The 27,668-nt window shown below is 41.8% G+C and overlaps 2 protein-coding genes across 6 annotated transcripts; one reads left to right on the top strand and one right to left on the bottom strand.

Annotated features, from left to right (window-relative positions):
* Positions 1-267: 267 nt before the first annotated feature.
* Positions 268-7,588, bottom strand: C3H1orf131 (chromosome 3 C1orf131 homolog). Its single transcript, XM_039569849.1, is given in 8 exon segments — positions 268-1,302; positions 1,937-1,992; positions 2,991-3,077; positions 3,769-3,864; positions 4,870-4,926; positions 7,033-7,169; positions 7,172-7,333; positions 7,481-7,588. Coding segments are annotated over 8 exon segments (786 nt in total). The 5' UTR covers positions 7,542-7,588; the 3' UTR covers positions 268-1,172.
* On the top strand, positions 7,275-27,668 carry GNPAT (glyceronephosphate O-acyltransferase). Of its 5 annotated transcripts, none has more exons than XM_039569845.1 (16): positions 7,275-7,355; positions 11,188-11,376; positions 13,789-13,965; positions 14,805-14,934; positions 17,111-17,238; positions 17,696-17,771; positions 18,359-18,510; positions 18,596-18,726; positions 19,391-19,614; positions 21,821-22,066; positions 22,484-22,563; positions 24,309-24,449; positions 25,361-25,460; positions 25,554-25,647; positions 26,612-26,673; positions 26,976-27,668. In XM_039569845.1, the coding sequence occupies exons 1-16, from the start codon at positions 7,347-7,349 to the stop codon at positions 27,017-27,019; spliced, it is 1,983 nt and encodes a 660-aa protein (XP_039425779.1). In that variant the 5' UTR covers positions 7,275-7,346; the 3' UTR covers positions 27,020-27,668. The 5 variants fall into 5 exon arrangements, with proteins under 5 accessions (XP_039425779.1, XP_039425775.1, XP_039425778.1 ...); XM_039569841.1 differs by lacking the exon at positions 7,275-7,355 and adding an exon at positions 7,580-7,831 and having other exon boundaries at positions 11,185-11,376; XM_039569844.1 differs by lacking the exon at positions 7,275-7,355 and adding an exon at positions 7,751-7,831.

Here is a 27,668-nt window from a genome sequence, read left to right as displayed (position 1 = left end):
GCTGCTGTTGTATTTACCTGCTGCAAGCTGACACAGACCTCAGGGTTAGGGATCACCTTGCTCAGGCTCCCAGCCCACAGGGGTACCAGTATACCTAGAACAAGTTTCTGCAGAAGGCTGTTTTCCTTCTCATGTACACATCCTTCACTGCCAGACCTGTTCCAACAAGCTCCACATCTCCTTACAACACAGAACAAACTCTGTTATTTAAGTTATGCTTATTTTTGTCTCCCCCTAAAATACTGAAGTTTCTTTTGTTTTGGAAGAGTTACTAATCATTGCCATTTCTAATGAATGGACCTTAAAAGCAACAAAACAAAGCATTTAGCTACAGAGGACAAACAGTGTTCTTCCAGAAACACCAGACTGCTGAAATCCAAATAGCACCAAAACACAGTTTTGGCAAAGATTTCGTAGAAAAGCCTTGAGAGGCATGGAATTAAAACAAACACCAAGAACAACCAGTAGCTATTGAGTGTCCGTGCTCATTTGGCTCAGTCTTACATGGTTTTGTTTTTAGAAACCAACCAACCAACCAAGCCAACAAACCACTCTTTGAAAGTGCTTATTTGGAGATCTCTACAGAGATATACAAATGAGTGTGCAATTCTTGCCTGGGACAAAACTTCAGAAAAATATTATTTTCATTCCAAAGCAGGTAATTTTGAAACATTAAGAGGTTTTGCTGGACAGAAAAATTTTTGTGGAGTTCCACTATCCACTAACAATCCATAAGGATACAGATTTATGTCCAATAAATGTTTGGAGAACACCTACTTCAGGTTGAGAGTGAGTAAGGTATTTCTTTTTCCATATTCCTTCCATATGAAAGTGAAGATATATATATATAAATCCATTAATTTATGGATTAAAAGAGTATTTTACTTACAGCCAATAAGCTGATTCTAGAAAAAGAAATGCTTTCTTTAGCACATATTGACTAACAAAAACAGCCTGTATAACCTTTTTAATAAAAAGTCTAATTTTTATTTATAACATGGTAAATTCTAATGTTCATCCCAAGGCAGAATGGTACATAAAAATCCTGCAATAACAAATAAGATTAAAAAATTAGGATATGGTGGGTAGGCAAAAGGCTCCAGAAGTCTGTGTTGGTAGCAATGTGAATTCCATCTTATGCATATTGTCCATTTCACTCTGTATCATTAAGTTCATTTGCTAACTTTAGATGATTTAATTTTCTTTATGTCACGGTTTTGCAGAATCAAGGTCCCATTTCTGAATTTTCCAACTTGTCCTGCAGGCCAAATGCTAGGCACTGATTTCTTCCTTTTGACCTTCCTGAAACAGGGAGAGGAAGAACAGTAATTAAAAGAAACAGCAGAAACACATGGTGAACATGGTGAAAAACGTCACCTATTTATGCAGCATTTGGTATTATGGAGTATCAAACCATAGCATGTAATGACTTCAGAACATTTTACCTTCACAGACATTCAAAATTTGCAGCACATTACAGCATGGTTTACATTTTTAAATGTTTAGAAACATGAAGATGTTTGGATAGAGAAGGAAGATAGAGTACAGAGGGAACCTGCTGCACTAGGATTAGAAAATGTCAGCTTACTTTCAAGCCTCTGTATACTGTAGTCTGTGCTTTGCAGAAATTATTTCTTAGGGCAAATGCTCTGAGTAAGTGGTGTCTCATGAGTCTGCACACAGGGATTTTCATCCCTCTGACCTTCATCTTAAGACTAGGAGCCTTAAGATGTGTTGGGGCAGAACTGACATACTTTCAGTAAAGCTGTGTAACTGAAGCCTCTGGAACTGCTAGGCACAGAGCAATGTCACCATTTTCTGAGGAGCTCAGCACTTGGAGAAATTTGTTCCACTGTGATGTGCACGACTTCTAAAGCAAGACTGTCCAGTTACATAGGAGAGATACACTGGGGAGACCATGTTAAAAACACCTCACCTCTCCTTCTGTTCCTTCTGCTTCTTCTTCTTCTTAAGAGAATCACCCTTATGTTCCTGTATTTAAAGACACATATTTTAACAAAAAAGGGATAGAGCATATTGGTTAAACAACCACCTGCACACAAAACATGCAGTAGCCTTTGCTTCACAGAGCAGCAGGCGCTTAAAGCAAGATGGGAAACCTTCTGACAGAACAAGTGATGCAACACATTATGGAGCCACTGGCAGGAGTGCCCAGAGCCCTTCCAAATGCCTTATGGAAAGTACAGCCCACTCACGACCAACGTGCTGTTCTTGCCACGTGCAGAAGCAGAGGCTTCCTTCTTGGGCATGAGACAGATCCTAGGGCCAGAAGATGGACTTGCTACCAGGCAGGTGTGTCCTGTCACCCAACTGAGGGCAGCTGTCAAATAACAGGGTTCAGCTGTGACTGGTCATGCACTGGATGCGCTTTGAGCCACATGACAGAGGAGGAGAAGTAGGTTCCTGGGAAAGAGGGTGGCAGGAAACCGGCTGATAGAGCAATTATCAGCCCCACCAGCCTGCTCCCACCTACACAAGAAGGCTCCTTGTCAAGGCAGAGAGTAGGCTTAGAGCCAGATGGGCTGTGCTATAGGATGGATGCAACAGAAACCTCACCCTTGCTTTAAATAATGAGTAAGATCCTAGATGGAATTGAGCTGATAAAAAAGCAGTTGAAGATCTGGCTCTCTGTGGTTAGACAACACGCAACAAACTTTAATTGGGGACCATTTTGTTTCCTCTTGAGAGGAAAGGATAAAAAAAACCCTGCTGATTTTGTGTCATCGGTCTATCAGCCTGAAAGGGCGAGGCAGTGAAACCGACCACAAAGCAAGCCTAACTCTGTGCCTTCATACTGCACACAACCAGCCTTTACCAATGAGATTAATCCTGTGGGAGCCAGGAACCCAATCCACAGGGAGCACCAGGTATCAAGCTCGGGCAAACCTCCTGCACCTGAGGCATTATCTGTCAGGATTTTGGGCTGGCTCCTACATGCTGCCTTTTTATGCGGAATATTTCACACAAACCTTTTCCTTATCAGCATCCTTCGCTGCTTTTTTCTCTTTCATTTTCTCTTGGTAAGTCCTGTAGTTCACATGTTCCTTTTTGGGGGGCTGCAACAAAGATTGGGAGGGACACCACTGATTATATTTTCAAACAGGTTCAAAAATTATTCACACACTTGCACAGACAGTATTTTTCAGGTGGCGGTGATGGCAAAACACTAGAAATGCTTATTTCCTTTTGGGTGAGAGGAATTGACTTAAGGGATGTAAAGTAGACACAAATTGTATCTTTCTTGGTGAAGACAGTAGAGAGAGGCAATAATGCTCTGTTATCAGTCCTACAAGGTTTACACACACACACTGAGCTAGGAAAAAAAACCACCTAAACCATTATTTTTTTCTTTTACACTCGTTATGATAAACTAAACACTTTTCTCCACCTTTAACTCACGGGGAAAATGAAGTTTTAAAAAGCGAGCCCCTCTCTCCAACTATTTATTTTTGAATGGCCTGACTAAAAATTAGTAAATGTTGTTTTTCAGCCTGATCAGTCGTATTTCATCTATGCTACTTCCCTGATAACACAACCATACTAATTGTCCAATCATCTACAGAAAATAGACAAGACAGAATGGATGATGTAAGAGTGTGGATGATTAAGTGAGAGAAGGGTCAGGGCAGGGGATCTTGTATTTTAAAAGAGTAATACCAAAGCCCCTCATGTTCTTTACTGCTTTTCTGCACTGGGTGACCTCCAGCACAGCTGGGTGACCTCCAGCACAAACCTAGGGACAATTACCTTGGCTCCCAGCATGATAGCACGCTCCTGTTCCCAAACGCGTTGGTCCTGCTTCTTGTAGCCAGTGATTCCAAACTTGTGCACTTCCAGACGAGCCTACAACATTACAGAAAACAGCAATCATTTCATAATGTCCAACCTGTTGTAAAGTAATGCCTGGAAAAGTGCAGCAAAATCATGCTCCCAAAGAAATCCTGGCTAATACTGGAAATCGATGTGCTATAAAATACAACTGAGTTCGGAGCTATACTGCAGAGCAGTTAACCACTGTCCAACTAATCTCTGGACAGTGAGGACTGTCAGGGGGATGATTTTCAATTCTCCTCATTTCACATAAAGTAACACATGGAATGGATTTCCTCCACGTAAAAAATGAGCACTTAACCAGTTTAAAACATGGATGGGCGGATGGTGAAATTGTTTGACTACACACATAGGTAGAGTTAACACTACACACAAATACCTTGGCAAAACCACTAATGAAACCATAATTTTTTTAAAATGAGTGATTAAATCCCCACTCTTCTTAGCAGTGCAGAGCTTCATGCAGCATCTCCAGCGCGAGATTCCACTAGATGATAGCACATCCCCGAGCAGAGATTAGGCACATAAAACAGCTCACACAGATCTGTAAACAAATTAGTAGCTAAGGTGGCCAATGCTAGTTATGCTCATGTAAGAACAGATGAGAATAAAAAGACAAATGGAAAAAAGCCATCTGTTGTTTCAAAACCAGATGCCAATACACTTTTTTTTTTCCCTTCCCACGTGAGATACCAGAGATTTAACATCATGGGGCTGAAAGAGCTATGCTAAACATTATGGGAACTCAAGCACCTTCACACAGCTAAAATACCCTCAAATTCTCATAGAAAGATCAGAAAGAAAGGCCACAGAGTTGTAACAGCCTGTCTCCACATGGAGCAGTTGACTGCTGCCAGCCTGCTCCTCTTTTGGCATGGCATGCAGCCAGAATTACCTACAAGAGGTGGCCATTTCTGGAAGGGTTTCCCATCAGTCCCACCGTAGCTTTCTCAAGTATACACATACACATAACTGTACACTAAACTAGTGACATTAGACTTGGTCCTACTGACTTACCTTTTCAAAGTTAAATTCTTGTCTGACTGCATCTTTCTCTTCATTCACTACTGGGGTCTATAAGTAAAACAAAACATGCCAAATTAATATGACAAGTAACACCAGTTTAAATGCTGACTGGGATAGTTTTTTGAAGTCAGTTGTATGAAAGAATACACAGGTTTCCAGCAGTATTTTTTTCTAGCTTTATTACTTGGATCTATTAAAAGAGACAGTTTCAATGGCATTTTTCTAGATAAGTAAGAGAAAAAGTGCCACATGTGAGCTATGAATCACTTGAATTTCCATTTCCAAACCTGTACCAAACTGCTAATGTAAAATAGGACATGAATTTTAAGTTATTTTGTTTGAGACAGAGAGCACAGTGGTAACAGTGCATGTACTCTCAGCTGGGGCAACATGCAGAACAAGCTTAATTCCCAACTGCATGGACATATATTAATGCCCATATCCAGCTCCACTAATTCCAGAGACACAGCTCCACAGGGTGCACTGTCAGCAAAAGGCAGAACCCACTCAGCACTGTCTGAAGAAAATATTTGCTCAAAATGAGCTCAGTGAAAACTACATCTTTTCTACTCCACAATTTACACAGAGACCTTTCATCAGCAGTTCTCAGTTCGGAGGGGGACTCTCTAGGGGCAACGGACTGTATCCTAGATAGAAAAAGAAGCACAAAATCCCCAGGGAGAGAGTTCCATGCTTGCTTGTTACAGGAGTGTCCCACACGGGACACTGTGGAGCAGCTACAAATCTCCCAGGGTTATTTTAGACTGTCTGCTTTCTGATTTCAGGGAGGATGTGCTGAGCCACCTCTCTGAGTGGAAGCTTAGCCCACTCCCAAGCATGCTGATGCAGGCAGGCAAACTGCCATCTGTTCAAGAGATTCTCCTGTTCACCTTCCCCTGTTTGCTCCCAAGGGTACAATCCACTCAGAGGAAGCAGGAGTACTACATAAGCATTAAAGCTGAACTGAAACACAGTTTCATGCATTTCCTTTTAACTCTCCAGGACCTCAGGGCACAGTGAGTCACAGGTCCAGGCCCGAGGGTTACACCAGGGCTTCTTCCCTCTGCATCCACCACAGTCAAACTCCTCTCAGCTCTGCAAAGACTTCTATATAGAATTGCCATTTCAACCACAAAGAAACCTGGTTATCTTCAGAATGTTTTGCTAACAAGCCTAACAGCAGTCTTTACAGGTAGAAAAACTTAAGCTGTAAAAAACTTAAGAAAATTTTTAGAGGAAAATATGCTGGAAAAAGCACAAAAGTTTATGGATTCAAACAACTGCTGGGTCAGTCTGTTGAAGTTCCCAATTCCAAGCAATCAAACCTCCAATATCAGTAAGTCTCTCTGAATTCAAGACAGCCATATGTTGGCCCTTCAGAGCTTATTTTAGAATGGGCTTCTGATGTTATGACCGTAAAGACAACTCAAGGAAAACAACCGGAGAAGCTATAAAGAGGGACTGGAGACCAATCAACCTCTCTGCTCAGCTTCCAGCCAAACCTATCCAGACCTCCTTGCTGAAGCAACTCAGATACAGTTTTTGGTAGTGCAAAGTAGTTTAGCAGCAACAAACCAAACCAGAAGACTGAGATCTAATGCTGTTATGCGTTCCCCCACTGACTACCAACACTGATCCTCCAAGACAAATGCTGCTTGCCAATGGCCCAGCGCTGCTGGGATGCCAGAGAACAGAAGCAAGTTTTGGCACCTCACATTCACACCTACTGACAGGAACAGAGCAGCACACAAAATTCCTGGGCACTGAAGTAACCAAGAGGCTTTGCTTTCCATTTCGTTCACTTCTTGCAATAACATCAGGCCTGTCAGCAAATCAACTTATTTTGCTGAAAAACGCCTATTTCAAATACAGGATTCTGATCCAGAGATCTTCTGAAATTGAAAAAAATTGCCTTCAAGTCCTGTCCCCACCCCTGCTTCATCCTGCCCCTGCTTCCAGGGCTGGAATCTGTAGGGCTGGATGCCATCGAGCTGAGCACGCGGATCGCCAAAGGATCCCGGATTTCCAGGCAGCTGTATCAGCAAGAGGGACAAACTTAGGCACGGCAGGGGGCTGGCGCCGTGTCCAGGGAGCGCATCCTTCGGGAAGGGGCGGCTCGGGGGCAGCGGGGACCCCGCACCCGCCCGGCTCTACCTGTGCTCCGCCGGCGGGCGCTGCCGAGGGGCCGTGCCGCTCCTTCCTCCTCCTCCCGCGGAACACCACGATCTCCACGGCGGGCGGGGCGGCGGGGGGCGCCGGGGCAGCGGCGGCGGCGGCGGCGCTCAGCTCGGCCGCAACTCCCCGAAGAAGCCGCGGGCCCCGCGCCGCCCGCCCGCCGCCGGCTGCGGCCCCCGTCTCTCCTCCTCCTCCTCCTCCTCTTCTTTCTGCGCCGCCGGCGGCACTGCTCTCGCTTCGCCGTCCTCCGCAGCGCCCCGAGCACCGCCAGGCTCCTCACCTGTGCCGAGCACATGCCGCGGGTCAGCTCCCCGCCGCCACCGCTTCGCTCCAGAGCGCCCACGCCCGGCCCCCCTCCCCTCCTCTCCCCGGTCCCTGAGAGGACCGCGGTGCTGGCGCAGCGCCCAGCCCGGCCCCGCGCACCCACCCAGGTCGTAGAGGGCACCGAGCACCGCCTCCAGCCGGCGGCGCGGCTCCCGCGGCCCCATGGTTGCCGCGGCGGACCGGCGTGTGACCCCCGGCGGCTCCCGTCGCACCCGACATGGCGCCGCCCATGGCGCGGTGCCCCCGCCCTCCTCCGCCGCCGCACCGCACCAGGCAGCCGGGCCGGGGCGGCACGGGGCCATGGGCGCCGCGGGAGGCGGCGGCGGGCGGCAGGGCACCGCGGCGGGGTAGGACGGGCGAGCGGGGCGCGGGGCGGCGCGGCGGAGCTCGCAGGACCATGGCGACGGCGGCGGCGGCGCCCGGTCGGGCGCGGCGAGGGGCGCCCATGTACTCGGTAGGCGGCAGCGGCAGCGGGAGCGGTGCCGTGGGGAACGGGCTGCTCACCTCACCCATCTCTCCCACCCCCGTGCCGCGGCGGTGCCGCTCACTCTGAAGCGGAATGACGGCGCTTGGCGTAATCTGCCCTTCCATCCCTTATCCCCGGTTTGCGTCCCCGGGAAAGCGAGGACCACGCTCCGGAGGGAGGGACGAGGCCTTTCTCGGGGCCGGACGTTTTCCCTCACCAGCTGACCTTCCCGCGCGCCCTCTTCTGCCTCGGGTACTCCTTCGCTACCTGTCGTGTCAGTCGCGACAGCCAGAGCTCCCGATCCCGAGCGCCGCGTCTCCCCTCAGAGCTGCTGCGGAAGGCCCGCTGGGTTAGGGGAGCTGGGAGGTGGCTCCTGCTTACGGAGGCAGTGTCCCGGAGCAGCTCTCCGGGCACCGGCCGCTCCGCAGGGCTTCAGCCCCCCAGAAACCTGTCCTGCCAGCGACGGTGAACTCAGCGCTGGGCGATTGTCGTGGGGATGGAGTGGCCGAAGCGGGTTTTCCCGTGTTATATAGTGAAAATTATTTTATTGACCTTGTTTGCTCCCTGCAGCTGCTTTCCCAGCCTCAGACAAGGAGGTTTGGGTGCGGGGTGCTAAACCCTACCTCTGTACAAGCAATTGGAGGAGGGGACTAGGGAGAGAGGGAAACGGCTCCTTGCTTCGGCAGAGATTCCTGAACTTCTCTTTTGTGTCTTGTCTCTATGTTGGTATCCCAAGGACGTAGCGAGCACCATCGTTACTATTGCATATCCTAATTATATGGAAGCAGAGGAGTTCCAGGCTCCTGCTGTTTTGCTTTCATACTTCACCGCTGTCGCAGTAACAGTGCATGTCACTGAATTTCTGATGTCCACGTTTCCAACAGTGTGTTTTCTAAGTGTGTTCTCTACCAGTTGGCAATTGAAGCTGGAACAATGGCTTGGCTGTAATGTTTGAAAGCACAGTTAGATATCTTTTGTGGTTGGTGAAGTGTGTGGTTTGGCTCCCTCAGTGCTCCTTCAGAACAGGGCGTGAAAATAACTATTGCTGTGGAGAGAAATCAGTTGCACATCAAGTCTGAAAACATCAGATGAGGAGCAGAGGCAGAGAGGTGATTTTTCAATGGGCCATGGCCTTTGCAAAGCTCTGCTCACCGGAGTTGCATTGGGGAACAGCTGTAGCCGCGTGGTGACTGCTGATGAGGCTGATGGTGCCTGTGCTGAGTGCTGGGTTTCTTTGTCTGGGTTTCATGTAGTTGCAGATTGCAGGATTTGAACTTTTGTAACTGACATAAACATTGCTTAGATTTTCTGAGCAATGATTTGTCACATACTGATCTGAGTAGGTGATACTGAGAGGCAAATAATGTTTTCTGCTACTATTCTGAGTTATCCTTTTTTGCCATTACAGAGCATAAGGGATTTATTTCTATTTTGTTTTTAATCAAGGGGGTTGATAGAAGGTGTCAACAGCAACAGATGGCTAATAGAAACTATTTCCAGTCATCTTAACAGATCTGAGCTTACTCAGCTCTTGCAAAATACCAACCAGTTGAAAGCTGAGGAAGAAGAGAGATTGAAAGCTGTAACGCTAAACCACATAGGATAAGAACTTCTAAAAGTTTTGTATTAATAGAGGTCTGGGTTTAATACCTATATAGGATTATTTTGAAAGTTCCTGAAGAGTTTATTCTGCAGTCACTGTGAGGGAATTCTCTACACTGCAGTTGTGGAAAGAAAAGTTATACAATCTACTAAATGCACTTACAGTAGAAGGATGGTCTCCAAATTTGCCTGTCCTGTGTGGGTAAAAGAACTTGAAAAGCTCAAACATTATAGTAGGATTTGTGTCCTCCAACAAAACAAAATTGACTTTTGATACAGATGAGGCTTTGAAGGATTTTTTTGTCGTTCTTAATATCTCTTAAGTGGAGATAGTCCCGATTTGAGTTTTTTTGTTTTGTTCCACCAAATTACCTTGTGCTGATGAATGGACGGGAACTAAAGATTTGCTCTCTACTAAATGTCAGCTGGTCTGATAGTGTTGGTGCTGTGGCTGTGCTCGGCTGTCAGTGAAAGCTGACTCCCTCTCCCAAGGTTGAAAAGCCAGCTGCCACTGCTGGGCATTTTGCTTATCTGTTCCTGGTGTTCCCCTCTGTGTTTGCTGGCCAGGCTTTCCACTCAGCACCAGAAAAGGTCACTCTAAGAGCCCATGAAACATGTTTTATCCTTCATTATCAGATTGGTTCTGCACAGGTCATATATAGAAAGAGGAGGTAGAATGAATGAAAAGGTTGCCAGTGCTACCTTTCAAGTGGTACTGTGGAGAAAGACATAAGCATTTTTATTTTTAGCATCTTCTAATAAATATACTTGGTCATAAGTAATGCTTTTATATTTTTCTTTCACAGAGGCTTACTCCAGTTGTCTTACTTAGATAGGTGGCTATTGCTGCTATTTTGAAGTTTAGAGAAATACAATTTCAGTCTTGGGAAGACTGAGAGGTCATTCATACAAACTGTAGTGATACAGGAGACATCTCTCTCTAGCGCAGGGGTCTACTGGCTCAAAGGGAAGAGTTTTGTCTCTGAGTTTTCTGCAGCAGGATGGATCCACAATTAGTTCTCGATGTCCTGGGTATTTTTCCTCCTTAACAGTGGTATTGGTTACGCAGAGGCTGTGCTCTCTTTTTACCTATGTGTGCACCATAGTGCAATCATGAGGCTGACATTGAGGTGGTTTTTTTTTTTGTTCCTGCTGGTAATGTTTCATGTACCTTACATCCAGGCTTCGTGAAAGCCACAAATCATCAAGGCCCCAAATGCAACTTTAAGTAGCAGGGATTATTTTCTGTAATATTGATAAAATCAACTGATGATTGCATTTTTATAATGTCAATCATGGCATTGTCTTAATGAAGCTGTGAGATTTGGAATCAAAGGTCTTTTAGTTAATACCTATTAATCATGGAGAGGCTGGAGGCAGGGCATTTCAGCTTTAAAAGCCCACGTGTTCTCTCAGCTTCTTCCTGTTGGGTGGAATTAAGTAACGTGGCATAGGGTGATTTGGGGATCTTTGCAGTTGGGAATGGTTAGGGTGGGTTTCTTGGGGGGTGGGGGAGGTGTTGTTTGTTTATTTTTCTTTTTAGTTTCCTTCTGGATCACTCTTCCAAGCAGGTAGTATTGGTTCCTGCAGTCACAGAGTGTAGAATGCAAACATTTTTGAAAGCTAAAAAGAAACCCCAAGTGTTGCGCAACATTGCATATCATTATTTTGGTGCTGTAACCAGGCAGAGCACCAAATAGCTCAAGACAGTGTCTCACTCTTCATTTGTATGTTCCTAGCAGAAAGAGCTCACATCAAAGAAAAGAGATGAGTTTGAGGATATCTTGGAGGAAAGACGATTGTCCAGTGATTTGAGATACGCGATGAAATGTTATACTCCGGTGATCTACAAGGGACTTTCACCTTGCAAGCCAAATGCTATCAAAAATGCTGTTCTCCAGTCAGAGCAAGTTCAATATGTTATCAAGCAGGTGAGTCTGGACAATGCACTCAAAGATGAGGTGGACTGAACACATCTAACCTTTGTGCGGCAGCCGGGAGAAGGAGATTATTGCTGACCTCGTTAAAATGATAACTGTAGTTTGGAAGGCAGTCTAGTAAATAAATAACTCTCTTTTGGCAGGAAAAAAAATACTGGAGTTGCCACTAAAACTATCAGGTTCATGAAAGTGTTTTGATTTTGCATATACAACACTTCACCATTAACTTATGCAGTGTGCCTGACTTCTTTTTTTTTTCTTTCTACTCCTACTCCACTGTTCTCACCACAGAGCAACGTTGTGAAAGACATTAGCACTCTCCTTAGTAGACATTTTTATACTTTGAGGGTAGGAATTTGTCTTGTAGGAATTTTATAGGTTAGTGATGTATTTAGGAACCATTCCTAAATGCTACTTTCACTAAAATGAGAGTTGTATTTCACAGATAATTCTTTGAATTAGAAACACTGTTTAAGATGTAACAATATTTTTGTTTTAACAAGAAGGGCAGATACTACTTTATAATGAATAAAGTATTTTATGGTTAGACTGGCTGATATTTTGCACTGTGTTTAAATGCCTGAAATAAGTGTGTGTGTTAGTTAGCAGGGTAACTAATTTCAGTATCCATGAAAAATAATTCCAAGTGTGTAGAAATATCTAAGATGTTATGGTTAGTCCTGAGTGACAAGCTACTGTAAATTTTTCTATTTATTTATTTTAATGGTTAGTGTTACCTATGATATATCAAAATCTGTTATAATGTGACAAAGTAAACAAAGTAGTTCTGTTTCCATTATGGATTGCTAAATAGTATGAAAGCCAAAAAAATCTTTTAACTCTAGATACACTAAAAAACTTACTGAAAGAAAATACTTTACAGAGGATTTGACAGAAAGACGTTTGTGTGATGTTTTCTTCTGAAGTGCTTTTTTGATAGAAAATGATTTTGATGGATATTTTCTGGGCTGGCATCAAGTGGTTGAAGGGAGTTAGCAGACCTGCCCATTGCAGCTGGGTTACCAGTTTTGCACTAGAGATTACTGGAAGTATTTAACTGAGAGTGTCTTGGGCACTGTGCCCAGCAGTCTCTGATTTGAGTCCCTCCTGCCTGGGCATGGTTTACACAGCTGTACACAGGCGTACTAGAATTTGTTCTTATGCCAAATTGTTGAGGTTACTAAAGTTCAGTATGGGAAGTTAAGGTCATTAGTTTGTTTTAGCTTGCTGTATGTGACTGGTCTGGTTTTTTGATTTCTGCTTTTGGGAAGAGGTTAGTTCCATAGTGGATTTGCACTTAAATCACACAGGTGAACTGTATGGTAAGCTTTTTGCTGGCTGGTGAATGAGATCAAAATCTCTTCCTGGTGAATAACAAGAAGAATTTTTTGGCTTCCTAAACAAGAGTGATTTTCTCAGGCTTAAGTGGAAGCAGTTCTTGGCTTCTTTAAGTGGCTAAAATAATCGGTTTAAACTAGATGTGGAAATACTTAGGATGATGGGTAATGCATTTAAGAAAACACAGTTGAACCAGTAGATATGGTAGTAAAGTATATGAAGGTAGATTGGAGGAGATGGATTTTCTCATATGTCACAAAATGGAAATAATAAGTAAGCAGCACTGGCTTCCAATCAGAGCCATGCTTTTTTGGAGGCTTTTTCTTCTGCCATTCCTTTTCTTTCCTCCTCTGTGTTGAGTAAAAGTTATTTTCCTTATTCCATAACAGTAAAAGGCTTAACTTTTCAATTAAGTATTTCTAGATTCAAAGTACCAAATCAGAGGGATGGCCATTATTTAAGTCTATTTCAAGAAACTTCAAAAGGGAATGTGCATGGCAACAGAAGAAAGATCATTGATATGCACAGTTGGTAGAGACAGTGCTTTGTATGCAATTCAGCTCTCCATTGCCAAAGTAAAACATTATGAAGAGGTAGAAGTGTGATAGGGCTGAGGTTCTTTGTAAACTCTAACCCAAAACCACTTAAAATATTTGTGTTTTGACTGTCTCTACAAACACAGGCTTCATTTTACTATTCAAAGGAAAAGGCACAGATCCTTCTTCAGTCTGATAATACAGGAAGTATTCTTTGAACTTAAATCTCCCCTGAATATGCTACAAGTTTTAACATTCAGATGGTGTGTTTGGGGGGAGGATTGTTGTACACCATCCCCTCCCCCCATTGACATCTAAGCTCATTTTGATTTTCAAGCAGCTTAAACTTGGTCTTGTCATGTTGGCTGGCACCAAACACTTCTGTATGATTAGATCCATGCCTATCGCATAAAATAAAATCTTGTGGACTATTGCAGTAGTTCTCCCATAGTAGCTGTGGCACATGAGAATGGTGTGCATGGGCAAGGAGAAGATAACAAGTTGTCACTGCTGTTTTGTTTCTGTTTAGTTAGCAAAAGAGATGGGAGAATCACCTGATATTATTCAAGAAGAAGCCATGGAAATCCTGGATGAGATGGGCCACCGTATGCAACTAGGAGCTGTCAGATTTTTTGCCTTCACTCTGAGCAAAATATTTAAACAGCTTTTCCAGAGAGTTTGTGTGAATGAAGAAGGAATGCAGAGAGTGAGTACTGGTGGGAGGGAAAAAGTTAAAATATTTTCATACCAGTCACTTGGACAAGAGCTCTAATCTTCAAATAACAAATATGAAAAATAACCTTTGAAAAAAAAATGACAGCACTCACTTTTGTTTATTAGTGCATTTCTTAGTAAATCTGGGAGGCAAGACAGATGATATACAAGTATTTTAGAGGCAAACAGCTCTCAGGATTTTTTCTATATTTTCCAAGTGCTTTCTATGGTAAGGAATACCCTGTGTCTGTGATTCTGGTAGATCAGCCACTGAGTCTTTTTGATCTTACAATATAAAATAATAATGCATTTAGCTGATTTGGGGGTCAAAATATAATATTTCATGGCTGAGTGGACTGGCTGTTCTGCAAAGCCCTCATACAACTAAGAGTGGTGAAACACTGTGCACCTCTGAGGCAGGAGATGCTTTAGGTTTGCCTCAGTTTCCGGGAACTGTTGTCCCCCTATTTCATGTAAGAATGTCGCTGTTCTGGAGGGTGCATTCCCTGGGAGTCAGCAATGTCAGTCCTGGCAGCCCCTATTTGGTTTCCCATCCCCATCAAAAGGGATTGGAAATAGACTATCCCATAATGGGATGGCCCTAGTTTTTGAGTCCTGTGCTGCTTGTGAACCTCACATTGCTACTCTGGAAACAGCTGCTCCAAATTTCCTATGGCTTCCCTGTTGAAAGAGGTATTGATCGTGTTGACAGAGAAACAACCCTGAAGCAAATGGGGTTTTGTTTGCCTTAAGCCCTGTGCAGGTCTATATTTGCAAATTTCAACAGTCACTAAATATTGGGACAAGATTGTTTGCACTGTTCTTTTCCAGTTGCAACACGCCATTCAGGAGCATCCCGTTGTGCTGCTGCCCAGCCACCGAAGCTACGTAGACTTTTTGATGCTGTCTTATTTGCTATACACGTATGACTTGGCCTTGCCTGTCATTGCTGCAGGAATAGGCAAGTATGTTTTAAACAATGTTTTCAGGATTCGGAGAATTGGTAGCATTCTCTGGTAGCTGCAACTATAAGTAGTTGTGTTTAACTTCTGTGCCAAATACGTCTTGTTAAATCCTCCTTGGGTGTGGTGCTTACAATGTCTGAAAGCTTCTCATTGGTGCTGAGTCCTGTCAAAAAGGTGACTTTTTCTCATAGCAAGTTTGCCCAGAAGTACCCCATCTGTAGACCTGAGGCTGGGGCAGAGATAAGGGTTGTAAAGACGACTTCTATTTGCTTTTATAGCCTGGGAACAGGCAAAAACTTGCCCAGGTGGTACTGTGGATGCAGAACTTTTTGTGATACTTTATACAGTTTAAAATGCAGTCACAGTAGCCAGATACGAAGTACCAGCCAACTTATGCTTGTTTCTGATGTGACTGATTTCTTTGAAGCATTGGCAGAACTTTGTGACATGCTGACAGCAGAGCTGTCTGGGGAGTGATATGTCATATCAGAGGTCAGGATTTTGGACATACTTAGTTGTGAAGCAGATGAAGCCAGTATATTTGTGGGAAACAGTTCTTGAGGGCTTGAACAGTAAATATCTTCCAAATTAATGTGCTTTTTGATAATCTGGATGCTGTCAACATTTAACTTAAAAACCTGATCTTGGAAGTCTCGGGTATCAAACAGGTCTTCTAAGCAGGCAGAAAACCACCTCAGGTCTGGTGCAGCACTGTAATATCCACAGGTAAGCTAGCAGAGATCTTGGAACCACTGCTCTACTGTAGTCTGCTATTCCAATCAAGAAATTAGGAAGACTGATAGAAGCTGTGAGAATGTGCTTGCTATGGAAGATGAGATTTCCCTGGTCTTTGAGTTTGCGGCAGGGTGATGCAGGTTAGATTCCCAAGTTGATGTTTCACAGCTGCCTTGATCAAGGTATTGCGGTTTGCCTGTTGTGTATTTTTCAGAATATGCTCACACGCTGTTATAGGTATTGGTGTAATCCTTTGCTGACTTGGATTAGAGTATTTTTGAGTTTTGGACCTCAGAATAGTATCTTAAGATACTATTAGTTTAGCTTACAAGGAATTTTTAAGGATTAACATTTTTTGAGTGTTTTGGGTGCTTCAGGGTCAAAGTTCTCCTAAAGAATTAGGGGCTTGTATCTTGATGCTGCCTGCACATGCATATTATTTTAAATTCCTTCGGAGAAAATACAGTTCTCTATGGTTGTAGTTGTATTTACTGTATATCATGTTAGAGGTTCACAAGATGTGGTTTACAAACTCACTCTCAAAGCAGCACTTGTGCTGAGTGGAGAGATTCTCCTGATACAGGTGATAAGTGCCTTTGCTTTGTTAGTTATCTCTTGGCTTCAAGCATATGGGTATGTGGGGATTAGCTAAGGGAAGATAAACAGTTGCCAGTAACTCTCTAGTACATCCTCATACAGTACATTAGCAGGAATCTAGTTGGTGCTGGAATGATCTTTCTGACACCTTCAGGGCAGTCACTGTCAATGTTACCTCTAGAAATGTGAGTTTATTTTACTGAGTGCCTATCTGTTCTTCAGTGTTTCATGGATTGAGGTGGCAAGGAGGTCGGAGTGGCACATTGCCAGCTGATGTGTAGACTTTTTTTAAATGCTTACATAAGAAATTTGTTAATGTTAAATGTTTTTTCCTGCTTTTGACAAGTTAAGCATTGACTGTCATTGCTTAAAACTAAAAAACTGTAAAATAATTTTAGGTGGTTCAGTGTACATGCCCCAGAATGATGAGTCAGGATCATAGATGGTCTAATATAGTTTAATTGGCTGCTTGATTTCTGTGTCTTCTGGAATACATTCAGTAGTAACTGCTTTTTTCTAAAGATGAGTGAGACAATGTACTTCAGAAACTTAGTCTTTATTATGGTTGAACTCTGGCCATCTAAATTATGAAAATAAATTGCTCTAAGTGAATGCAGCTTAAAAAAAATTGAAAGCACACTATAATATGCCATTCTTGTTGATGTAAGTCTTGCTAGACTATCTGAAAGCAAATAAATGCATTGGCAACAATGGAATCCTTGAAAGAGATCTTCTGTATTCTGGTAGTCAGCATGCTAGAGAACATGGTTGATTCTGCTGGGTGATATTAATCAATACAATTTGTGTGTATGGTTTGTTTTTTCTTTGATTGTTTTTCAGATTTCCTAGGAATGAAAATAGTTGGTGAGCTGCTACGAAGGGCAGGTGCCTTTTTTATGCGACGTTCCTTTGGTGGGAACAGACTCTACTGGGCAGTGTTTGCTGAATATGTAAAAACGATGTTAAGGGTAAATAACTTCCTGAACTCTCACAATGTTAAGAAATACTCTGTTGGAACAATTCAGGTGAAATATGCAGGATGTTATGGCTGTGTGATTGAAAGTCTTCATGGTGATCTGATTAAGTGCTTTTTACCTCTGATTTGCTGTAGGTGAAGACCACATGTGCACTCTATTATTATTATACACTTCAGTAAATGATAAACAAATTACTGCTCATCAGTTGCTTTGGATTGTGTGCCCATATCTCATGACAGACCCAATATTTTCATTAATTAAACTATACAGTGTGGCAAATACAATGGATGAATGTAGGCTTGCAGATGGCTTAAGTTAGATATATGTGTCTGTCATTACAAAAACCAACTTACTTACATTTGAAGTACTTAAAACTATTTTTGGACAATAAAGAAGAAATGTTTTTTCTGACTAGCTTTTCATTTGTTTGCTTGTCTTACTTTTGAAGAGTGGCTATGCCCCAATTGAATTTTTCCTTGAGGGGACCAGAAGCCGCACTGCCAAGACTCTGACTCCAAAATTTGGTAAGTTTATTTAAGATTTGGAAATTTTAATATTATTAGTGTTTTCTTTAGTGGCTATGTGCTTTGTAAGTTCTTTGGATAGAAAGGGATGTTAAAGTAGAGGGAAATGGGGGAAGTCTGTCAGAGTACTGGAAAACACTATGACTGGGTTCCAAGGCCAGACAAAGAGCAGCAATACATTCCACTTGCACGCTACTGCTTTTGCTCCCTTTGCCCCATTGTGTACTAAATTCAATAACTCTTCACCCTTTTCTTCCTAGACAATAGGCATCCCCTGGCCAGCAGAGAAATACTGTAGTTCTCAATGTAAAAGTAATTGGGAATCTTCTGGAGAATGCTGTGTGAGCACAGAGCAGTCCTGCTGAAAAGAGCACAAATAGCTGTCCAAGAGCATTGCTTCCATTTACCCTCTGTTTTAAGACTTGGACAATGTCTCTTGCTTCTGCTTGCTTGAAGGGAGAACAGGCACAGTGCACACCTATTAGCAATTTCTAAAATGCAAAGATATCCTTTTCAAAGTTGAATTGCCGTTGCTTTTCCCTCTTTGAAAAAGACAGGTGATTCATGTTTTTTTTCCCAACTGGCAGGTCTTCTCAGCATTGTGATGGAACCCTTTTTCAAACGTGAAGTCTTTGACACATACCTTGTTCCCATCAGCATCAGCTATGAGAGGATATTAGAAGAATCTCTCTATGCGTATGAACTTCTAGGAGTCCCAAAGCCCAAAGAATCTACATCTGTATGTAAATTCCTTTAGAACAGAAGTGGGCATATACACATCCTATAGCACCAGAATTTAAGTTTTCCTCTTCCCATTTTCATAGGGGTTGTTAAAAGCCAGGAGAATCCTCAGTGACAATTTTGGTACCATACATATCTACGTTGGCCAGCCAGTATCCCTTAGAACCTTGGCCTCTGGGAGGATCAATCGGTGCCCATACAATTTGGTTCCCAGGTACCACATCTTTCCATGGTGTATGCACAGGAAAAACATTTGTTTAGTCTACAACTGTGTGAACTAAGATGTCCTCTTTGTTTTTGTATTCTCTCACCTCCCTCCATCTGACTGTTCAAACTGCTGAACCTCTTTGGTCTGAGCAGAGGCTTATTGTGCTTGTGACTGGCTGTTTCTGAAATGAATTGTTACTTGTGTGGCTTTGCCCTGTGTTGAGAAGAGGCCACTTTAAAACTTAATGGTAATGCATGAACCAGGCAAAGCTCTGTTTTCTGAGAATGTGGTGCTTTTGCCGCTTAAAATTTTCACCTTTCTCTCACTTCTTGCATTATTCCTGCAAGCTGTTAAGTGATTGTGCGTTAGGGAGCTGTAGCTGTGACTAGATTGTGAGGCTTTTGCAATTTGTTATGTAAAACATAATGCTTTTGAATTTTGTTTGAAGATAGCAAATGTTCAGCATCCATACAGAGGTCTGTGCTCCAGGTAGTCGTGCAGCTACTGATGTTTTGCTCTATACTTGTTTTACATGGCACATAGAATCACCTTCCAGATGTTAGGTGCTGTAAAGTTATGGATCTGGGAGCAATATGGAAGAAACAAAGAGGGGGCTGATTTATATTCCACTTTTTGAGCTCTGTACCTTAAATTGCATTGTTTTTTTCAGGCATCTTCCCCAAAAGCCATCTGAGGATATCCAAGAATTTGTCAGTGATGTAGCTTATAAAATGGAGCTCCTGCAAATAGAAAACATGGTTTTGAGCCCGTGGGTGCTAGTTGCTGCTATCCTGCTCCAGAATTTGCCAGCCATGGAATTTGAACTTCTAATAGAAAAGACTCTGTGGCTTAAAGGCTTAACACAGACTTTTGGAGGATTCATTGAATGGCCTGGTATGCAGAGAAAGTGTTATTTCTGTTCCTCTTGTTGCTTATGAAGGATAAATTATGTTTCTGTGGAAGCAATGTGTGGTAACAGCTTTACAGAATTCTTAGAATTATAAACGGATTTTAGGATATGCTAAAAATTATGCTGAAACGTGGCAGGTTTTGACTTAACCTGTTGAAGATAATACTTTAAAAAACAGTTAGGTGGAAACAGAACAGATATTTTACTGTTGTATCATGAAGTGTGGCATGAGAGGGAAATTATAAGGTACTTTATTAGAGTACTGGGGTTTGTCTAATGTCTGTCTTTCTGAACTGTGTTAAGCCACAAGCAGTTTCCTGATCGCACCAGTGAACTCCATGTAATGCTACATTTCCTGCTTGGTACTGACTATAGTATGAGTTGTTACTGGTGCAAAGAACTAACAGAAACAAATGGATGGGAGAAAATCAAAACTCTCAGTTGTCTGTTTATTTTTAAATTTCACTTTATCTCCAGAAATTATGACTTTCGGAGGGAAGGCTTCTTTGGTGGTCTTAGTAATATACGTATACACACACACACTCGTGTATATATATGTGTATATATATATATATATATACACACATGTATATATGTAAAATATATGTATTAGCTGCTGAAAGGTTGATTGTGCTTTCAAACTTTCTGTTTTAAACTTCTCTCTGTGAGCCAGAGTGCTACAGGCAATTAACTTTAGAGCCTCAGGATGTAAGTGGTAAAGCTAGCAAAGAACAGTATTGTATAATGCGAGTACATTTGCCTTTCTGCTGTAGGCAGACTTAAACCAAGGATCTTTGCTTTTATAGTCCTGTGTATGATCAAGGATCCCTCTCACTACTACAGTAAAGGAATAGGAGCTGGCTACTGGTATAAAAGAACTCTGTCACCTCTGGAAGAAAACCACTTCTTTCAGGGATTGGCGCTAAAGGGAATGCAGGCAAGGTCTGCTTCTGCCAGACTGGTAAAAGCAAGAATTTAATGGCAATATTTAAACAACGTTTAGAGTCTTACTACACAATAAACTGAAAAACATACCACATTCAGGTTTGCTTATTTATTTGGTTTATTTTCTTAGCAACAGTGAGTAAGCATTTGCTCTAGTGGAGTTGTGATGTAGTCAGGGAATAGCAAATAGGCATGGTAATGAAATGGAGAAATGACAACAGCTGAGTGGATATTGTTGGAGTGTGCTGGCTGTGCTCAAGGCATCAGTTGCATAGAAACTGGGTTTGTTGTATTGGTTTGGATTGTCAATTTGAAAGAATAAATACATTTTAAAGGCCGATTTGCTGATGCCAGCAACTACATGTACCCCCTCCATTCTTTGGTCTCCGAACAGCTGGTTGGTTCTACCTTTGTCGTGCTGGTTGGTTGTTACAGGCAGAACGTTTGCTTGGCTGTTAGAAATTTTATATTCAAAACAGGAACTGTAAAATGACTTGCTCAGACTTCTGCTTCCTATTGCACAGAGAAACTTGAGAGCTTTAGCAGAACTGGAACAAAGTAGGCTTAAGGAGGAAATAAGATGCAAGGAGACTCTATATGAAATCTGTCTTAAAGGACAACAATATGGTGGGTTTTTTCTGTCAGAGGCTATATTGATTTGATATGCTTGTGGTGCTGTGAACATGTAAAGTGTATTTTAGTGTTCAATATGAAGTTTTTATTTCTTGCCTGTCAAATTGATTCCAATTTGATGCAGGGAGTGTTTCTCATTGAGTAGGTATGTTATGTAACCATATTTATGTTAAGAATTTTTCTTAATTTAATTTGAGTTGAGGCCTTGCTTGTGTATGAGAGTTGATGAAAAAGTACCTCTGAGTCCAAACCTGTAGTGTCAGAAATGCTTAAGCAGAAGTATAGTCTCCATTTCCTTGCTAATGCATTTATCCATCAAACAGATCTATGCCTTTTATATTTGGAGGCTCAGAATACTTGATCCAGAAACAAAGGAAGTATTTGTAATTGTTAGTAAGTGGAAGAATTCAGTGTGTTTTAATTATAGAAATGTCTGAAATTTGTTCTCTCCATGTCATACTGTGCCTAGTTTCCCAATTCCTGGTATGGATTGTATTGGAACATCTCTCTGACTGAATGTTTAGTGTCTAAAATACTGGTGCATTTTTTAGGCTGTTTCAATAGAGTTATGCTCCCTCTTGCAACTTCCTGGGTGTTACATTTTCCTCCTAGATAACCTGTGTGCCAAAAAAGCAGTCCTGTCTGGCCTCACCCTGCATTCCAACATCGCTTGCCTTGTCGATGGCCACGTGGTCCTAAATGACAAGGGAGTGGAAGATGGAGCCGTAGGGGAAATTGTCTTCAGGCGTGCGCTGGCCATGCTCATGTGTGCCACGTACAGGAACCAGCTGCTGAACGTCTTCGTGCGCCCGGCCCTGGTGGCAATCACCTTGCAGATGACACCCAGCTTCAGAAAAGGTACGCTGGGCTCTGAGAAGCTGCTGGCTTTGCTCCTTGTGCCATCAGCTGGGAGAGGAGCACGCGGGTCTGGTGACTGCTAGCAGGAGCTATCTGAGGCTGTTATACTTGGGATAAGGTAGATGTGTTGGGAGGGCAGGGGGTTGTTTTGCTTGCCTTTTTTTTTTGTTTGTTTACCCTTTGATCCTTTTGTAGGACTTGATTGTGGCATTTAATGCATGTTCTGAGAAGCTACAAGCCTCTGCTCTTTCCTTTTCTTAACAGTTGAGTCAAGTTATTTGAGTACTTGCTGTTCTGTTGTGGTTTCTGCCATTGTATGTATGTTTTTAATGTCAAGTCCATATCTTAATTGAAGTAGGTACTCTCTCAAATAAGAAGTAAGTGGCTTTTCACTTGCATTTACTATATTTTTTTCAGAGGAAGTCTATAGCTGCTTCAGCTTCTTGAGAGATGTTTTTTCTGATGAGTTCATCTTCTTTCCTGGCATTTCATTGAAGGTAAAAACATCCTTTATACAAAAATACTGATAGTAATGCAGCCAACTAAAATAGCATCTGATTCCAGGGCTCTGCCAAACAAGGGCTTTGTGATAAACACCTACGGTGATACCACCTTGATCTGTAAGTGGGAGCTAGAACTTAAAAGGGGGTCATTTAGTTGGTTGCAAAATATTGTCTGGATCTACAAGGTTGCATATGGAATTTTTTCCCCATTCCAGTAAAAAACTGAAAAAGCCTGAAACTGCCCAATTATGAACTCTTAAAATGAGGTGTTGCACAAGTTTGGCTTTTCTGCATAAAGCTACCAGCCTTCCAGCACAGATCTGAAAATCCATGTTATAACAGTCTTTTAAATGAAGTGTAAATGCTGTCAGGGATTCAGCCTGTGAAGGTTTTTGAAGTGAGAGCTTTCCTAATGGCATAATAGTTTCCTTCGTAGAGTCTTATGGAAGCTTTAGTTGCATCCTTGTTTGCTCGGAAAGAGTTTCCCCTCATTTTACCTCCTGCCCCATGCAGCCATCAGTCAGACAAAGCCAGTATTGTTCCTGCATTACTGCCTTATTCCAGGGCTCAGTGTGCCTGCGTGCACCCCTAGCACAGCTGGATATGGGCAAGCTGGGAAAACTGCAGACAGCACTTGGCTCTCTGCAGGACTTTCTCTGTCAGTTTGTACACAAACCTGCTGGGTCAGAGTTGGCTCTGGTCCAGCCTGCTTGAAATGCAGGTGAAAACAAGTTTATCAGTAAAAAAACTGGTTCAACCTCACACACAACATAAATTGGTATGTGTAGTTTTATATTTGGATTTTAAACTGATTGCGTGTGGTTTTTATCAATACTAAGGCCAAATATAGGATGGTGATAGTTGTAATCTTTCCTGCATTAAAAAAGAGAGAAGTATAATTTTCACAAGAATATTCAAGACTTGCAAATATATTAAAATCTCATAGATTTTTATGTAGAAGAGAATTGGGCCTTTTTAAAGGCTGATTGGAACTGTTATATTAAGATTTATTTGTTAGCAATTGTTGGCCTCTTGCAGCATTTTTGAAATAGCAGAAGGTAGCAGGGAGCAGGAAGGTGGCTGGCTATGACTGACTTTGCTGGAGTCAGATGAAAGAGTTGCTGTGATGCGAAGGGATCTTTTACCCACCCACTCACCCCATTATTTGTTCATATGTCTGTCATGTCCATTTCCCATCCCCGTGTGTTATCTGTCCCCCTTTTGCCTGTATTGGCAGTAAAATGGTTTTGTCATTGACATTTCCATAATTTGTAATTTTTTGGCCATTTTGTTTTCCCTTTGTTAGAGGGCAGGTCAGTGAACTGTATCATCATTTATTGCAAACAGTGGACCTGAGATAAAGGCAAACCGTTGCTTCAAAAATAGATAAATAAATAAAAAACACTCACAGAAAAAAAACCTAAACTGGGCAACCTGACCCTGTTTTGACAAAATGCTGAGGGAACTCAGGCTGGCTGTTGCAGTAAGAGCTGGGCTGCTTTCTTTGTGCCAGGGCCTGTTGCGCATTGACATACTGCTGTGTTCAAGGACATGTTCCCACTACCTTTCTATAAGGGTATTGCTGGGAGATAGGAAAAGTTTTGTTTGATTCTTTTGAGAACTGAGTGCAGAAATTGAAGTGGTGCCCTGTTGTGGGGGTTTCTGTTGTTGATTTTGGGGGAAATGCTAGCTGCACTTCCTGTAAATGTTAGAATTTCAGTTATGCATCTCTCTCCCAGGATTTTGAGGAAGGATGTTTTCTACTCACAAAATGTGATGCCATTCAAACGAGTCAACAGGAGATTTACCCTACTGACAAAGGAAGTGGTACAGTGTCTTTCTTGTCAGCTATGTTCAGACCTTTTGTGGAAGGTTATCAGGTATGTTGTCCGTAAAAAAAAATGATCTTTTTTTTCCTGTGTTTTATAGGGAAACTAAGAGAGCTGTGATACTTCTGAGATGTAAATAGTGACTCTTTTCGTGGCTGGGAAATGCAAGAGTTAAGAAATAGCAGTAATAAATCTTAAACACCACCCTCCCCCCAGGATCTCAGTTTTAGCTTTTGGCTCAGACTTGTCCAATTTACTAAGGCGGTAACTACCGTGTAATGTGATGGCTCATTGTGGGTTTATAAGATTCATAGGGAGTGTGCTGCTACCAGGTTCATTGTTCTTCTTTATGAGGAGCTCTTGCTTAATTCATTTTATGTGGGCTGTCCTGCCAGGTGTGGAAATGAGTTTGCATACCCTATCTGATAGCTTTTATGAGAGTCATGAATTCCATCCATAGCTCTCTAAATCCTCCTGGTTTTTCCAAGGTTTTAGTAAGGTTACATTCCTGTAGTAAGCAATGTGTACAAACCCAGAAGGCTAAAATCTCAGGTAAGTCAGCATGAGATTGGTGAGACTGTAGATGTTTAACATAGGGAAGTCTAGTTAGTGATCCGATGTGTGAAGTGGGTTGAACTGTACTGATGTGCCTACTTTTTCTCATCTTTAGAACAGGTATTGCTTTAAAAAAAAGAAACTGTTTTGATTGTAAGAGCAAGGATGTAAAATTAATGTCTAAGGTAGCTATTAAATACTGAGTCTTATTTTAATATTGGGATTCTCTTGCCTGTAAAACAGTAATAAAACTTTAAGATGCCCTATGCAACAATACCTTTTGAGTTCCTCTCCTACGCTTTTCAAAGTGGAATAGTATTACTTACTTACAAGGACACATCTGTTTATAATTCATTGAAAGCTGACAATCAAAAAGAAAAAAATGCTCATTTTCTTTAAAATCTTAGTTAATTTTCAGATACCTCTCAAAGGAAATGAAAGAAGCATTTACAGAGAAGCAGTTTATACCCGGAGTCCGCAACTTTGTTTTTCAGCTTCTCGAGAAGGGTGTGTACAGCTGTTACGCAATATCATTTTACAAGAGTAGTCTGTTAATTGAAAATTACAAAAATTTTAATTGTGTTTCTGCTTTCTCCATAGGGAGTACACAATGTTATGAAGCGCTGTCTTCTGACATGCAGAAAAATGCCTTATCAGCTCTTGTGCAACTGGGTGCAGCGAAGAAGAAGAAAATGTAAGTAACATTAGATTTTTGGTGTATAGTCTTAGTGGCAATTCTTAATATTTGAGATCCTAGTGTGAAGCAGAACAGCAGAACCCCAAATGCCTGAGCACCAGAGGTTGACTGGATTTCCTGGAGTTGTGGAGAAGACCCGGTAGTTCCTTTCTGTACATGATGTAGAAGTGGAACGCCACACCCTCATAGTGGAAAAACTCCTGTGGGACCTAGCAACAAAATTCATTAACTCACTAGTAGGCTGCTTCTGACTCCCTTTACCTTTTGAGCTTTTCTCCTGAGGCTCTGATACGCAGAAAGAACAGCACTGCTTATTTGTAATAGAAACACTCTGTGTTACAGTAAGCCTTGTCAGGCTATGTAAGCAATAATCAGGAATACTGCAGGTTTTGGGGGAGTTCAGCACTGAACTCATCTCAAAGCAATTTAACTGTAAAGCTTAATCATTTGAGTCTTTTAACACAGTTCATGGTTTGTAGGCCAAAGATTAAAACCCACCTGTTGCTGTATTATGCATTATTCTGTTATCAAATGAATTTGTGTTGTGGTGCTTCTTACTGTATTTAAAAGTATGACCATGGAAGTCCCCAGTACAAGTCCCTGCAGTGTCTTGAGTGTTTCACAGAACATAGTTGGCAGCTGATGACCTGAGCCATTTCCTTATGCCTCTGTTCATGAAATGAATAGGTTAGAATAGATGTCTGTAGCTAAATTCCCCTTTCAAGTTAAAGGAATAAATTGAGTGCAGCAGAATTCGGGGACTGTAAACAAGAGAAAAGATAAAGAAACTGTGACTGTTCTTGAGTAGAGTCTGACATGTCCTTAAATTTAATATACATGCCGGTAGGATGAAAAATACTGTGTAATTATGAAAATGTTTTAATTCAGATTATTTGTGTAGAAATGACTGGAATAAGAAATCTTTGTTGAATAAACTTTTTGGGTTTTTTTGTAATTGTAGGCCCAGTGGATTCACTTACAATGTAAATCAAGAGGCTGTTAGTAAAATCCTGGACATGTTTGGTAAGTGTTCTCTAATTAATTTGAATAGAGCTTCTTAAGTTATAAATTACTTTGGACAATGCACATATATTAGATGTAGTGCTTTTTCCCTAGTAGTTCCATAGATTTAAATGTATAAAAATCCTAGTAATATTTTTTTACAATACTTCTTCTGGTGTCATTAGCTGCAGCTTTCAATCTCCCTTCTTTATTCCATATACTGTGCAACCCAGTGACCGAGGGCAATAAAGTAAGGAGTAGTTTATTTGCGTGGTGTTTACAGCATGTTGATCAGAAATGTTTAATGTGGGTTTTTTTGTTAGATGCTCGGATACCTGTACAGAAACCTGTGGCTGCACGACTCTAAATGGTTCCTGATGCTGTGAGTGGATGTAAGCTCCTGCTGAGAACATGGACCACTATCCCACAGGAGCAGGGATGGGAGTGGACGAGGTTCCCCTCTTGCCCAGCCAGCCTGCGAGCATGGGAGGCACAGAAGTGTTACTTCAGCTGGACAGATCTCTATTGCCACTTAGGAAATGCTGCTGAGGGGCTTAGAGGTGTATGTGTATCCTCACCGTGTTTTGTTTTTTAAAACAAATTAAACATTGTCTTTTTTAAAATAAATATTTAAAGAAATGTGCACAGTAATGACTACCTAAATACATTTTTCTAGACTTGTAACAAGGAATGTGATTGGATTCAAATATTTCATGGATGTGAAAATGTAACAGGGAATTAAAAGACTCGCTATTAAATTAATATTTAGGAAAAAAAACATTGCTGGCTGGCTAAATGCAAGGCAAGGCCCTCATGAGTAAAGAGCACAAATCAAACCCCTGGGCAATAACCAGAACTTATAAATGTGTTGAATTTTGTGTTTTGGTATTTTTTGTTTGGGTTGGTTTTGGTTTCTTTTCCTTTTTTTTTTTTTTTTTAAAGGCAGCTTGGCATTATTTTAATTACTTAATGAATGTTATATTTAAACACTGAATTAAAGCAGCGTCGTTAACGTG

Source organism: Corvus cornix, chromosome 3, assembly GCF_000738735.6.
Source record: "Corvus cornix cornix isolate S_Up_H32 chromosome 3, ASM73873v5, whole genome shotgun sequence".
Taxonomy (NCBI): domain Eukaryota; kingdom Metazoa; phylum Chordata; class Aves; order Passeriformes; family Corvidae; genus Corvus; species Corvus cornix.
The sequence above is the reverse complement of the archived record's forward strand: the minus strand, read 5'-3'. Positions and strand labels throughout refer to the sequence as shown.

What these genes read in the sequence shown, in the direction of transcription:
- GNPAT (XM_039569841.1), top strand. Translation starts at nt 7,595, where the DNA reads ATGGCGCCGCCCATGGCGCGGTGCCCCCGCCCTCCTCCGCCGCCGCAC. An exon ending in TTCAATATGTTATCAAGCAG is followed by an intron (nt 11,377 to 13,788) that starts GTGAGTCTGGAC and finishes GTTTCTGTTTAG; the next exon opens with TTAGCAAAAGAGATGGGAGA. An exon ending in AGGATTCATTGAATGGCCTG is followed by an intron (nt 19,615 to 21,820) that starts GTATGCAGAGAA and finishes TTTTCCTCCTAG; the next exon opens with ATAACCTGTGTGCCAAAAAA.